The sequence below is a fragment of the Lithobates pipiens genome, unplaced genomic scaffold, assembly GCF_037356315.1.
Source record: "Lithobates pipiens isolate NorthernLeopardFrog02 unplaced genomic scaffold, aLitPip1_a1.2 Scaffold_18, whole genome shotgun sequence".
Lineage (NCBI taxonomy): Eukaryota > Metazoa > Chordata > Amphibia > Anura > Ranidae > Lithobates > Lithobates pipiens.
This window is the reverse complement of record NW_027507758.1, coordinates 167,559,167-167,575,172: the sequence shown is the minus strand read 5'-3', so window position 1 is coordinate 167,575,172 and position 16,006 is coordinate 167,559,167. Positions and strand designations below refer to the sequence as shown.

The 16,006-nt window shown below is 39.2% G+C and overlaps 1 protein-coding gene across 3 annotated transcripts in view; it reads right to left on the bottom strand.

Annotated features, from left to right (window-relative positions):
- SHPRH (SNF2 histone linker PHD RING helicase) overlaps nt 1–16,006 on the bottom strand; it is a 158,463-nt gene that overhangs the window by 3,783 nt on the left and 138,674 nt on the right. For 2 of the 3 annotated variants that reach the window (XM_077486351.1, XM_077486352.1), the window contains exons 26-30: nt 12,617–12,709; nt 8,045–8,131; nt 7,288–7,466; nt 5,198–5,278; nt 51–2,512 (exon numbers count right to left, since the gene is read on the bottom strand). In XM_077486351.1, coding sequence (XP_077342477.1) covers nt 2,419–2,512; nt 5,198–5,278; nt 7,288–7,466; nt 8,045–8,131; nt 12,617–12,709 — 534 coding nt within the window. In that variant the 3' untranslated portion in view covers nt 51–2,418. Of the gene's footprint in view, nt 1–50; nt 2,513–5,197; nt 5,279–7,287; nt 7,467–8,044; nt 8,132–12,616; nt 12,710–16,006 lie in introns of those variants that run through there. The other variant, XR_013276661.1, reaches the window with a different exon arrangement.

Sequence of the window (16,006 nt, the reverse complement as noted above, 5' to 3'; positions counted from 1 at the left end):
AATGCCACGACTGGAATTTATCTTTAAGTAAGAGTCACTTAAACAAAATATTGAATACAAATAACACAATTTAATTCCAAACATAAAAAATAATACACTTGAAGTGCAGATATTGTTTAGCATTAATGGACTCTCAGTAAATGGTATTTTTATTTTTACTTGTAATACAGGTTACAGGTTCTGAAAGGGAAGAATAGCTGCTGTATTTCTCTTAGGGAAGGGTGAAAACAAGGTACTGTACGAATTCTGGACAACAGAATACATGTAATATTCACAATTTATGAGACCCATTCTGGTGACATATTTGATGACCCCTATATTTTATAAGTCATGTCCATAAAAGGGTGTAACAAATTTTGCAACTTGCTAAAAAAATCTGTTGCAAATTATCTTTGACATGTCATTTTAAATGGTTCAAAGCCATAATGGCGTATGCTTTGCATTATAATGTTTTTTTTTTCCTCCAAACTTGATGTAATTTTGTAGGTGTGCACTGGAATGATTGATCCATTTTGATGTGCCTAAGGCACAGCTGTCCCATTTATTGATATTTATCTATCTAAGGCTACACTTTTCAGGTACCATTTGGTTTATTCTTGTGAAGCACACTTAAAGGTGGGTTTACAGTAAGATTTGCTTAACCACTTCCCGACCAGTGCACGCCGATGTACGTTGGCAGAATGGCACGGGCAGGCATATTGGCGTACAGGTACATCCAATCTTAAATGCCATCCTGTCATTGCGAGCGCGCCGCCGCCGGTGCGCTCACGTGCCGGTCGGGACCCCATGATTCCGGTCGCGGGTCCCGTGGACTCGATCGCCGCAGGCATACCCGCGATCGTCTGAACATCCATCCATGTGGTTGGAGCAGAGATCAGTGTTCACTAAAAGAAAGCCCAGCCCCCAACAGTTAGTAACACTCCCCTAGGAACACTTAACCCCTACACTGCCCCCACTGGTTAACCCCTTCACTGCCAGTGTCATTTACACAGGAATCACTGCATTTGTATAGCAGTGATTGCTGTATGAATGACAATGGTCCCAAAAATGTGTCGCAGTCACAATAAAAATCACTGATCGCCGCCATTACTAGTAAAAAAAAAAAATTATTAATAAAAATGCCATAAAACTATCCCCTATTTTGTAAACACTATAACTTTTGTGCAAACCAATCAATCATCGCTTATTGCAATTTTTTTACCAAAAATATGTAGAATACGTATCAACCTAAACTGAGGGAAAAAAAATATTTTTTTATATATTTTTTGGGGGATATTTATTATAACAAAAAAGTAAAAAATAATGCGTTTTTTTTCAAATTGTCGCTCTATTTTTGTTTATAGCGCAAAAAATAAAAAGCGCAGGGGTGATCAAATACCACCAAAAGAAAGCTCTATTTGTGGGAAAAAAAAGAACGTCAATTTTGTTTGGAAGCCACGTTGCATGACCGCGCAATTGTCAGTTAAAGCGACGCAGTGCCGAATCGCAAAAAGTGGTCTGGTCTTAAGCCAGCAAAATGGTCCGGTCTGTAAGTGGTTAATAGAACTGAGGCCAAACAACTAAAAACAGAGTTAAGCACTTACAGAGGGGTCCTCCAGAAGATTTAAAGTGCATGTATAGCTATTTTTTTTTTTTTATCGTTTTGGATGAAGGAAGACTTAAATCTCCTACTAAGCTACTTTTTATGTTTGTGTCCTACTGGGGACATTTCCCTTTACTTCCTGTCGTGGAGATGCAATGTTGTAAAGCTAGCCAGACACAGATTGATTTTTATTTATACGCTTGTAGAAAAGTTGTCCATCAGAAAATTCTTGTCAATAAGTCAACTATTCCTGTTCAAAAGCACATACCAGCTACACTTCCAATGATGGTGGACGCACAGTGGGTGAAAGGGATGGGAACAGATCCCATAATTCTGCTAAAATGCAAAATAGAGAAGGGGTTTGCTCAGTTTTAAACTCATGGTCTGAGACTTGTTGCAGATTGGTTTAACTGTTATTATAATGATCTTCGTTTTGGAAAGCCAAGATCGGTTGATTAGATATGATGATCATTCCACATGGCACCAGTGGTCTTCAACTAATTTACCATATGCTATCAGGGAACATAGAGCAGCATCAGTGTTGAAGAATTATGTTAAAAGTTATAGACTAGAGGTACAAATAAGTCCTGTAAAATTGAAAATATTGCTAGAAGATGAAAAGTTATTGTTTTGTTTTTTACACTTTTTTTTTTTTTTTTTAACCAGTACAAACACATTAAACAGGAATCTGTAGAGAATAAAATACACCTGTCTGTCATATACCTAATAATTTCATCACCAGTGGTCCCGTGTGCATTCTAAAGAAACTATAAGAAAGATACAGTCTCATTGGAAAGTGCCTTTGAGGGCATATCAGTGTGTCCACAAATTAACCATTACTCAAGTTCTCTCTCTTCAGTAAACAGGTCTGCAAGATCAGCTACAGTCAGGACAGAAGCTTCCGACTGCTTCATGGATGTACTTGTGTGACTGAAACAAGAAACAAAGAATGGGTGGTTAGAAGGCTAGTGGAAATACTAGCAGTCACATTAAACAGTGCATAGTGGTATTATTTTTTCCTCATTACCTACAGTATTTACTTTCACCTTAAAGTGGATGTAAACCCTCTCCTATAGCCAGTGAAGTGAACAGCCTCAGACGATACACAGAGATTAAACAAATCTGCCTACATAAGTTTTACATGCATATCTGCTGTCTTCAGCTTGCTATATTCTTTAGAATTCTTACACCGTGTTAGAATTTTTACTTCCTCATTCAGCAGTAGGAGTGTAGTCTTGGCTTACACTGTGACAGCTGATTTGAGGAAAGGCACACACCCCACTCCACATAACGCAGATACTTTCAGAGCTGTGCTGTGACAAGACAAGCTCTCTACTAATCTATTTATAGCACCTACCCCGACACAAATTTCTGGCTGGTTTTATCTCCAGTCTCAGAGAACTTGTCAGAAGTTATAATGCTGATAACAGAGGAATGAAAGAGCAGAAAGACATGGGACTCCGTGCTTTGGAGAGAGATAAGTAAACACTACAGATATATGTGGCAGGTCAAATTTCATGAATCGGGTTTACATCCACTTTAAAACCTCTGAAACTTAAATGAGCTAGACCATTTAATTCAAAACCTGCTTCATTTTTCATGACTTTATGTTTTGGTACTAAAAAGTTTCTGTGATTAATTTACCTAAACTAACATATTGCTTTCCTACTGTACATAATGAGGGCCCATTATGCACCCAACTAGGATGAAATGCCTAGCTTGATTAAGTAGTAAAGCAAGCATGTGGCTGACATCTCCATGCTATCAGAAGTAGAAGCTGTAGTGCAGTCAGTGTTTATCCTATACCTAGCATTAAGGCTAGGTTCACATTACAGCGATGTGGGAACGCCGCGAATCCGCGGCGGGTTCCCACATCGCATACCTCCCAGGGGCAGTTCCCACTGCCCTATGCGAACTGCTGGGAGTGTCAGTGAAATGTTAATGACACCCCCAGATCAGTTCGCATATCGCAGTGCGATCTGCAAACTCGGACAGGAATTGGATCGCATGGTGTGAACACCCATGCGATCCGATTCTGCTGCGGACCATAAAAAAGGGTCCTGTGCGAGTTTGGGCCATGTGCGATGCGAATTCAGCCATACTATCTGTATGGCTGAACTCGCATCGCACAGAGATCGGATGTGATTTGCACTGCAGTGCGGTGCGAATCACATCCGGTTCTCGTAACCGCTGCAATGTGAACCCAGCCTTAGAGAAGGAAAAACTGTAGTGTTGTAGTAAACTGATGCCTGAGCTGGACATGCATACTCTTTATGTCAGAAATATTACATTCACCAGCTAGGTCAACAGCAGTGTAATATACAATAGCTCACAAAAGTGAGTACACCCCTCACATTATTGTAAATATTTTATCATATCTTTTCATGTGACAACACTGAAGAAATGACACTACTACAATGTAAAGTAGTGTAACTAGTATAACTCACAGCCATTAATGTTTAAACTACTGGCAACAAAAGTGAGTACACCCCTAAGAGAAAATGTCCAAATTGGGAACAATGTGTCAATATTTTGTGTAGCCACCATTATTTTCCAGCACTGCCTTAACACTCTTGGGCATGGAGTTCACCAGAGCTTCACAGGTTGCCAATGGAGCCCTCTGCCACTCCTACATGACGGAAATGGCTAATTGGGCCCAATTTAGACATTTTCGCTTAGGGATGTACTCACTTTTGTTGTCAGCGGTTTGGATATTAATGGCTGTGCGTTGAGTTATTCTGAGGGGACAGCATATCTAGACTGTTATACAAGCTGTACACTCACTACATTACATTGTAGCAAAGTGTAATTTCTTCAATGTTGTCAAATGAAAAAATGTAATAAAAGATTTACAAAAATGTGAAGGGTGTACATACTTGTGAGATACTGTTATGTTATGTATGTTATGATGTAATATTTTGTTGACAGCTGTGTAAAAATGCTGGCAATAAAAAGAGCTAGTGCTATTTTTTAATTTGGTCCAATTATGTATTTTTGAACGTTATGTTTGAACATTACAGCACCTGAACTATGTCAATTGCTATTTGCAAGAAATTAATTCACTATCTCTCATTAGGTTTAGTTGCCAAGTCATAATCTAATCGTGTCTGTGTACTAAGACTTTAACAAAATTTCACTAACAATCACTATTAAATTCAAAATGTATCAACAATTTTAGTTGGTGCAAATGTAACTAGGGGGATTGATAGGCAAAGGGTGGGCACACCGAATATTAGATTTTTTTTTCTGTTTATACAATTTGTAGGTTGATAAATAAAAAAAATTTTCATTATTCTATCCTCACCTGGAAAAATCCTGGATACCTAAAACCTAAAATACCTAAAACATTTGCACAGTACTGTATATTAATCAGGGAACCGATCAGTACAGGAGCTGCTATTGCTGACTTGATGCAAGCTCTGGGGCTGTGCTCTGTCATAACCTGCTTCACAACCTAGAGAGCCACTGACTTAGAATAAGCATCAGCCTATCACATGTCCTGATATGCAGTTGCTTGTTCCAGGTCAATGGTTCTCTAATTGGTGAAGTCAAGATATGGATGGCAGTACCAAAATATGCAATTGTGATTGCAAAAAAGAAAAATATTAGAAATACCTCCTGTCCACTGCTTTTAACATTGCTTGCATCCTTTCTTCAATTGTTGCTTTAATCAGAAATCTATGGACTATTGTAGCTCTGAAAGAAGTAAAATGATATTTATTACAAAAGTTAATATACTAACAGTTTAACGTTTTATACTTTGTTTACTATAGATGTAATTTGATTATTATCTAAAGGTATATATTCAAGAAAGACAATTTACATGGGCTTGCAATTTTTTTCATCGCTCTAGTAAACTGAAAAAATCATGTCAATATGTCACTGCTATGCTGTATTTAAAATAAAGGGAAAGTCGACCCAATACTGATATTTTGGTCATATTGTGCAGCAAGAGGACACTGGTTCTTCTACAGCAATCTCTATAATGTACCATACTTCTGCTCCTCCATACATCTACAAGAGGATTGTGTACTGACAAAACAGAAACATTTGTCAGCTAGACCCCAGTAAATACCCTTCTCTACCTTGAATGCCTCTGCGATAATTCACACTATGCAGTGACCAGTGTTCTACTGTACTGTCAAACAGCAGTCAATGATAATACATACAGAAAACGATTGATTTCATTATGTTCTATACACACTGCAACGCAGCTCAGAGCTGTGCTGCAGCGAATTGTGATTAAGTGCAGACATGCTGTATTTTATTGCACAGCACTGTACAGGATTGCAGCGCACTGCCACAAGTTAAAAAAAAAAACCCCACAAAACAGGGAGCTGTGTGATGAGCGGAATCGCGCACCACACTGCCCCCTACAGCAGTTGAAAACTTCTGTTCCAGATTAAGTTGGAGAAGGTTACAGGTAATAACAGGTGGAACAATAACAAATTCACAAACAGAGAAGAAACACTAGGAACAACTCCCATGAGAAGTAGATTCAAAAAAAGGCGAGAAAGACCAGCCAGTCTACACGAGAAGGCATGAGGCCTAACACTCCCAGCCTTAACAGTTGAGGGATAAAACCCCCCATATAGACTGGCTGGTCTTTCTTGCCTGTTTTTTTTATGCTAGATTGCCTTCGGGATCTGCTCCTCCTGGGAGTTGTTCCTAGTGTTTCACCTCTGTTTGTGAATTTGTTAATGTTCCATCTGTTATTGGTGGGTTTTGGTTGATCAGATCCCAGTATTGAATCCTGACTGGACTTACTTGCAAAGTGGTCTTCAGAGACAGGGTTATACTTAGGGCTGTGGCATGGCTCTGGGCCTGGACAACCTTCTTCAATTAACTTAACTAGTATACTCAGATTTGGAAAGTGATACAATACAGAGCCCAGTATCCAAAGGTCACATTTCAGGCTCAAGATAAGCTCAAGTGGCGAAGTAGGGAGGAATCTTCAATTAGGTCAAGAAAGAGGAATCAACGAAGCAAAACAAAGAGAAAAGGCTAACACAAACATTGGTTACACTTTTCTTACACAACTTGAGAAAAGACATCTATCCTCCTTTGACACTAGCAAAAAACGGAGGCATGCTGGGTAGAGGAGAGGTTATACTGGGAGCTGGCTTATGAATTTTTCCAATTGCCAGTGTTCAATCCTGTTGTGGGTAGCAGTATAATTAGACTTTATCTAAAAATGTCTATGTCCCTTAATAGTGGAGGAAAATTGTCTTTACTACATACAGTAAATTGTCCCGATGAGACCCTTATGCTTATCAATGCTTACTTCCATTTAAGAAAGAGTTAAGAAACACTTTAAACTGTCAGAAGGCCATTTCTTATCCAGTTTATGTCCCCCTAGCAACAGCAAAGGTCTGACAAACCAAAAATACACATAATGACTTTCTGAAAGACAATGTTTTTTATTAACATTGGCAGGTGACAATTCCTAAGACTGATGATTTACCATGAATTTAACACTATAGATTTACCAAGAATCCCCATAGTTTTTTGTGATGTGTTTTGGAAGGGGATATCTAATCTTTATCACATCAGGGTTGCTCTGGGTGCTGCTAGAAGCTGAAGAAATATACATAAAAATGTACTTGCTTATAAAATGATAACGTAGTCTATTAACTAGAATTGTTACTTTAACCTTTATAGGCACAGGTTTGCTTTAGTGCTTTGACTATAAAGACAAAACATACTTTTTCTGTCCAATGCGATGTACACGACCTATAGCTTGTAGCTCATGTGCTGGGTTAAGAATGGGCTCCACCAGTAACACATGAGTAGCTTCAATGATATTAAGGCCATTGGATCCAGTGTGCAGTGGAAGAAGCAAAATGTTGATCTTAGGATCATATTTAAATGCAGAAAGATTTTCCTGTAAAACAAAGCATCCATATTCTACATCATATTGCTAAAATTAAAGATATATTATGCAGTCATGCTCTTAAAAAGACCAACATGAACAATCTGTATTATAACTGAAAACCACACAGGTGAAAGCAGGTACTGTAAGGAAAGAGGGCAAGCAGTATGCGGCCCATAGCAACCAACCAGGTATCCATTATTAATTACCTATTTTAATTTGAATTTGAATATACATAAAATAAATGACTGGCTGCTTTGGGAAAAACTTAAATTTTTTTAAACACTTAGGTTATCTGTAGACATTACCTCACTGTCAACTAAGCCTGATGATTTTTGCAGGATTAAATAACCATAATATCTACATATGTGCAACCTCAGATTACAGCAGATCCATGGTGGCTGTGAGATCTGGGGGGGACAGATTAATTTATAATGTTTGACTAATTTTGGCATCCATGGCAAGATTTAGATAATCCATGGTTATCATTAACTGGAAAATATAATCCGACTTTAAACATTTTGGAGCCACCTTGAAAACTTAAGATGCTGTATATTGTTAAAATTCTTACTTTAGTAGTAATTATGTACCTGAAATTTCTGAATGCCATTAATCTGTGAGTACACCAAGCCATTGTCCTGCAGAGCTTTTGCGATGATATCCAACACATCCTGCCACTGAAAAATAAAAACCTTTGCTCAATGAGATGTACATATGTCTCCTTCTTTAAAATAATAATATGAAAAGAGAAATATAAATAAAACCAGAATTATTTAATGTTTCAGGCGCCAAGAGGCAGAATCTTCTAGGTACCTGAGACATTATTGCATTGTATCAAACAAATTCAAGGAACAAACATTTTTCAGCATATGTGTATTACACAATTATGTCTATATGTAAATAAAAATACATTTAACAGACATATATTTGTAAAAAAAAGAACAATGTAAGATGGGGGTTAGGCGACGACTTTTGCTAGCTTTGACAACTTCAGTTGCTTCTATGGAAAATGGTTTTAAAAAAACATTCTGTCATTCAGTTAGACGTGCAATGCACTGGTACTCAATTTTTTTTTATTCACACATTGATTTCCCCATATTCTCATTAAAAGAGAAGTATGTAATTTTCATACTTACCTAGCTGGATGCGGCATTGGTCCAATGCTGCAATTGTCACCCACTGGCTCTAACACAGTTCCGTGAGTAGAGAGCTGGTAACTGTCAGTCACAGGCTCTCTGCTCTGACACCAACCCCCCCCCCCCCCACGCACTGGAGCAGTGGGCTGTGGAGAGGGTGTGGAGGCGGAGCCGGGTGACGGTCCAGGCATGTGGGCGGATCCTGACCCTATTTTCACGATCTTTCCTGAGCCTGGACTGGCTCGTAGACGTCAGCCGACAGGGGGCTTTAGCCCACTGTCTGTTGAAAATGTGTTAGAGGAGAACAGAACGAACTGCACTCCTGTGATCCACAGGAGAAGTACAGCCAAACAAGCTTTGGCTGTACTTCTTTAAGCTATTTGCCTTTTTTTGCTATTTTTGATTAATTACTATCAGGCATTAGTTGGTATTGTGTATCTGAGCCATTTTTATCCTTTGGAGGTTTTATTAGGCTGCTTAAGGAGTAATGGTGCAGTAGTAATATTTTGGTCCGTAGTTGTGAAGGGCATAGTATTTTTTTCCACCCTTGTATGAGGTGCTGTGGGACCATTGATTTGTTTGTCTATGTGAGCTCTAGCAGTGTGCGCTCCCTATGGAAGGCATCCTTGGTCCCCATGGCAGCGGCTTACTATGTCTATTATCAGGCAATTCAGCTCCACCCCGCTAACTAAGTCCCTTAGGGCGTAACGGGTTTGGGAGGAGGAGCTGCTATCATGATGTCACTTGCTGCTATCCTGGCTTGAGTGAGAGCCATTTGTGAGTGTCTTCAGCTCTTTAACTACATGTATGATACAAGTGGAGAGCACTATTAGTTTTCTTTACCTTCTTTATATGCCATGCGAGATCTCATCTCCATGTGGTGGGACAAGCACATTTGACTATCCTCTTTGACCAGGGGTCAATGGTCTGAGGTGAGCCACCAGTCTCTTTATTGGTAGTGGAAGGATATCACCCAAGGTGTTTATTCAATTTGTCTTTACTCTTACACGCAAGATCTTATTGGTATATGGACTTCCCTATGACATCAGCTACTTTTGAATTAAAGAAATGGACATTTATTATTGCTAGTTGCATTGCACTGATTGTCTGGGTGTATTGTTTGAGGGGTTGTGAAATTTTCCTCCGGTGTTCAGTTTGCAACGCTGTCATTATTATTTCCTTATCGTCTTACTGTTTGCGCTGATTGTCTCTGTTTAGATTGTTTTCATTTATCTCATTATCAGTCCCAGAGGACTGTATAGGAAGCAGATGTAGGCAGGCCAAAGCACTGGTGATAGTTATGTATTTGCATAAGAGGGTGCCATGGATTTCCTTAAAAAATGGCTAACAAAAATGTGTTTATATTAGCCAAGCAAATATATGTGTTTTATAACCAACAGGTAAAAAAACTGCGGATAAAACAGAATCTTTCAGTTTACTTAACAGTCTGTGAATTGTATTACCGTATATACTCGAGTATAGGTCGATCCGAATATAAGCCGAGGCCCCTAATTTACCACAAAAAAATGGGAAAACGTATTGACTCGAGTATAAGCCGGGGGTGGGAAATGCAGCAGCTACTGTAAGTGGCAAAGAGGGTCAACAATGCCCATCTGCAGCTGCATGTCTCACTGTGTCTATTGCATGCCTCCCTGTGTCCTGTGCAGATCTGCCTACCTCACTGTGTCCTGTGTATGCCTCCCTGTGTCCTGTGCAGATCTGCCTACCTCACTGTGTCCTGTGTATACCTCCCTGTGTCCATTGCAGCCTACCTGTGCTAATCTTCATCCTTTGTGTCCTGTGCATGCCTCCGTGTGCCCATCTGCAGCCACCGATCAGCGTGTCATAAAAACATACGGCGGCCATTCCAGTATTCAAAAGCCGCGCCTCCTCTTCGTCTGTGATAGGCAGAACACTCAATTTCCCAGCAGTCAGTTTTCAGCCTATCACGGACATCCGCTCATCCTCGTCTGAGGTATGAGGATGAGGGGATGTCCGTGATAGGCTGTCCGTGATAGGCTGTCCGTGATAGGCTGAAAACTGACTGCTGGGAAATTGAGTGTTCTGCCTATCAGACGAGGAGGAGGCGCGGCTTTTAAATAATGGAATGGCCGCTGTATGTTTTTATGACACGCTGGCCACCGTCTGTCTACATGACATGCCTGATCAGGTAGGCAGACGGCGGTGACTCGAGTATAAGCCGAGGGGGGCACTTTCAGCCTAAAAAAAAGGGCTGAAAATCTCGGCTTATACTCGAGTATATACGGTATATACAGCAGGTAAAATAAGTATGGAATACATCACCATTTTTCTGAGTAAATATATTTCGAAAGGTGCTATTGACATGAAATTGTCACCACATGTCGGTAACAACCCATGCAATCCATACATACAAAGAAACCAAAACAAATAAGTTCAGAAATGTAATTATGCGTAATAAAATGGAATGACACAGAGAAAAAGTATTGGCATGAAACTTCATTTCTGAACTTATTTGTTTTGGCTTCTTTATATGTATGGATTGCATGGGTTGTTACATGTGGTGAAAATGTAATGTCACTAGCACTTTTAGAAATATATTTAAAATGGTGACATGTTCAATACTTATTTTACCTGCTGTATAGTGCAGGTAATAATGGATTCCAAGCAAAAGCAAGATGCCATCGTTGCGTTTTTAACAAAAGAGGGGTGCCAGCTGTCCAACATCCACAGAAGGCTACTGAATGTTTAGGGAGACGACACCAATTACAAGACATTGCTTTGCATCTCTATAAACATTTTATAACCTTCTGTGGATGTCGGACAACCTGTGTGCACCCCTTCTTTGTCAAGGACAAGACGACACATTGCTTCTGCTTGGAATCAATTATTTGCCTGCAATGAAAAAATACAAGATAAATAGTTACTATAGAGGACGAGTTACTCTACCAACACGTGAAATTTAAATAACCCATGTAAGCTAATAAAAAAAGGTATGTCCTCTCTTGAATTACTTTCAGTGCAGCCCTCATATAGTAATCACTTCAGCCCGGAAGGATTTAACTCCCTTCCTAATCAAGCCCTTTTTTGCAATACAGCACTGCGCCATTTTAACTGACAATTGTGGGGTTGTGCAATGCTGTACCCAAACAAAATTGACGTCACAAACAGAGCTTTCTTTTGGTGGTATTTGATCACTTCTGCGTTTTTTTTTTTTTTTTGCACAACAAACAAAAAAAACAAAAAAAAGAGCGACAATTTTGAAAAAAATGAATATTTTTTACTTTTTGCTATAATAAATATCCCCCCGAAAATATATAAAAAAGACAATTTCTTTAGTTTAGGCCAATATGTGTTCTTCTACATATTTTTGGTATAAAAAAAAACGCAACAAGCGTATATTGATTAGTTTTCAGAAATGTTATTGCGTCTACAAAATAGGGGATAGATTTATGGCATTTTTATTAATATTTTTTTTTTTTTATTAGTAATGGCAACGATCTGCAATTTTCATCGTGACTGCGACATTGTGGCAGACAGATCGGACACTTTTGACACTATTTTGGGGCCATTGGCACGTATACAGCGATCAGTGCTATAAAAATGCTTATTGTGTAAATGTCACTGGCAATGAAGGGGTTAGACACTAGGGGGTGATCAAGGGCTTAACTGTGTTCCCTCAGCATGTTCTAACTGTAGGGGCATGGGCTCACTAGAACATGACAAAGCAGTAGATCCCTGGCATTGCTAGGCAGAACAGAGAAATGCCTTGTTTACATCTCCCCATTCTACCTCTCCGTGCCATGATCGTGTCACGGAGAGCCGTGGATGATGCAGCGACATACGGGTACGTTGTTTTGCGCCCCCCTTCCCACTTTGCTGATGTATATCGGCGTGAGCCAGTCAGAAAGTGGTTAATGACCACTTTCATCAAAACTTAAAAAAATATCTGACCTTTAAGGCAATCACTGCCTCTGTTATTCATGCATTTACAGTTAAAAAACCATTTATATTATGTACTGTATAATATCACTTATATGTTCTTACCGTAGAGAATACCAATGATTTGGCTCCAGGGTCCATTGACTGTATTTTCATGAGAGTTCTGACCACTGCTTCAACTTTGGTGGAATGGCTTCCCTTTTGGGGACAACATATAAAAAAAAACATAGTTTACAGAAATATGCAAATAATTCAAATAAAAATAAGAAAGCACTATCTTTAAAAGAAACTATATTAAAATGTGTAAAAGCATGTGTAATATCAACAAAATAAATCAAATTTCACTATGCAAAGATCTAGTAATTTTCTGTTTTAAATTAAACAATGTGAAAAGCTGAAGCACCTTTTAGTATTAATGGTTTATTGAAAAAACTAATTTCTTTACATTGAAGTGAATACTGACAAGGAGCAGATCTGCACATGAGGTTGACTCTCTCTGATAAGTGTCTGTAGATGCCTACCAAAAGGAGACTGAGTCAGGAGAAGTTGCCCACTCCAACTGTTTAGCTGTAAATCAAGGAAGCAGAAAGTAGACAGGTATACCCAGGATATACCTGAAAATGGTTTACCTTGTATAAGATAAAGAAAGAAAAGCTAATAAAGGAACTGGAAAAAAAAACATTTTAGTAAGCAAAAATTTGTTATAAGATTTTTCTGTAGTGTAAGAGATTTAAGGAAAGTGCAGAAGAAGCCCTTTTGAAAAGGGAAAGACTAATGCCCCATACACACGGTTGGACATTTCCGAGCATCTGATTTTTTCAGACGGATTTTGGGCAAAACTTGTGTTGTATACACATGGTCGCACAAAGTTGTCAGAAAATGCGATCGTTCGGAACGAGGTGACGTACAAAACGTACGATGGGACTACGTAGAGGCCAGTAGCCAATAGCTTTTGTCTCCAATTTTTTTCTGAGCATGCGTGGCACTTTGTGTGTTGGAATTCTCTACACACGATCGGAAAAAGTCAGATCGGATTTTGTTGTCTGAAAATTTTAGATCCAGCTCTCAAACTTTTTCCGTCTGAAATTTTGACGAAAAAAGCCCGATAGAGCCCACACATGATCGGATTTTCCGACAACATAATCCGATCTGACTTTTTCTGTCGGAATTTCCGACCGTGTGCATGGGGCATTATAAAGACTTTAGAAGGCTACTGAGTCCCTCTAGAAATTGGAATAGAAAAAAGATCTTCAGTGACTTATCCTAAATCTTCATAATCTGCAGTAATGATCAAGAATTAGCATGGGTTGAGGAAACAATCTTTGACCTTCAATATCAGATCCTGTGGATCCATTTGTTAAAGTTACAATAAGTCTACATTTTTTTAATGAGTGTGATTTGACATTCTCCTATGAGTAAACAGAAAAATGTGGGTGTGAAGAAATTAGTCTACTAAAAGAGATCTGTCTTTTTTGAGTAGGGAAACCCCAAGCATTCCAGACAAGGATGGGGATGGACTTGAGGCCTAGTTTCCTAACAAAGCCATTTTTTGTCTGAATAGTACTACTGACATATGAGACCTGAGACCTCAAAAAATATTGCAGTATTCTAGCGATCAATAGACTTGAGTCACATATGGAAAGACTGTAGGAATGTTTTTATGTGTTGTAAACAAGACCCACACACCTTAAGGCTTAGGTATTCTGAACCTGAAGGGGTTTGGAAACACCTGTTTTCCAGGAACTAATCCCTAAAATTGGGGTATGGTGTTCTGCAATCCAGACGGTCTTGGCAGAGCAGAAAAAGTGAAAAACGAGGAGGTACAGATTCAACTTTACATCATAACTATCTGTGCCCCTGCTGGAAAATCCAGGTCTGGCATGCCAATACTATAAAGAGCTCACAGAGGGCCCCTCCCCACACTTCACTCCTAAAAGTGAGATCAGGCCTTTAACCAGTTCCCTACCGCTGTATTGTAAAATGACGGCAGCAAGAAATTCCTCCCTCCGGGTGGGCATCATATCACATCCTCTGTTTCCCGGCATTGGGGAGAGTGCGCGCGCCCAGCGGCCACGATGTCCAACGGGCACCCAAGATTGCCCAGTAACAAAGCCGGGACGTGGATCTGTGTATGTAAACACACAGATCCACATCCTGAAAGGGGAGAGGAGAACTGATCGGGTGTTCCTTGTACAGAGGAACACAGATCGGTCACCTCTCCTTATCAGTCCCCTCCCCCCATAGTTAGAATCACTCCCTAGGACACACATTTAACCCCTGCAGCACCCCCTCGTGTTAACCCCTTCCCTTCCAGTCACATTTATACAGTAATCAGTGCATTTTTTATAGCACAGATTGCTTTATAAATGTGAATGGTCCCAAAATAGTGTCCGAACTGTCCGCCGCAATGTCACAGTCATGATAAAAATCACAGATCGCTGCCATTAGTAGTAAAAAAATAAAAATAAATAATAAAAATAATAAAAATGTCAAATCTATCACCTATTTTGTAGACGCTATAACTTTTGCGCAAACCAATCAATATACGCTTATTGGGATTTTTTTTTACCAAAAATATGTAGAAGAATATATATCGGCCATATATATCGGTCTAAACTGAGGGAAAAAAAATATATTTTTTTAAATGGGATATTTATTATAGCAAAAAGTAATAAATATTGTGTTTTTTTTTCAAAATTGATGCTTATAGCGCAAAAAATAAAAACCGCAGAGGTGATCAAATACCACCAAAAGAAAACTCTATTTGTGAGGAAAAAAAGAAAAATTAATTTGGGTACAACTTAGCATGACCACGCAATTGTCATTCAAAGTGTGACACAACTTCTAGAGTTGTGTCTAAACGAAGGGCCGAATCTAGAGTCATGTTTTTCAACTCTAGTGGAAAAACTAAGCATTCTGTTCTTTGAGGGGGTAAAAGCTTTGAAGATGAGACTTTTAAGAGCATCCTCATTGTAGGAATAACACTTTTTCCAGTGACATCTTTCATGAGATTGTTTAGAGCTTATGAGGCAGTTTTTACCGACCAAGAATAAAAATTTTTCCTGGATTGCACAAATCTTCATTAATTGTCTTTTTTGTTTGATTCCAAACAGGACGAATGTTTTTAGACTTTGCAAGCCTCTTTTTAGCAGAAGGGGTATGACGAGATGGAAAGGGGTAAATCACAATAGTTCTAAGGCTCCAGGCTTCTCCCATCATGGTGGGCATACCCCCAAAGGGGTCTTTAGGGTCTGTGCTCTATAGAAATGGACCATGGCTCTGGACCTGTATAACACCCTGCGGCTAACTACAATGCATTACACGAAATGCCAAGGCGAGTGCCCATGCAGGATCCAGTGCTCAAAGTAACATTGTAGGCTGTGGGGTCCAGGTACAGTTCTCAGGATTTTACCAACATTGCACTGATCCAGATGACAGTGAGGAGCTGATTGAAGAATCCGAAGATAAAATAAAGTAATAAAGCTCAAAGTGATT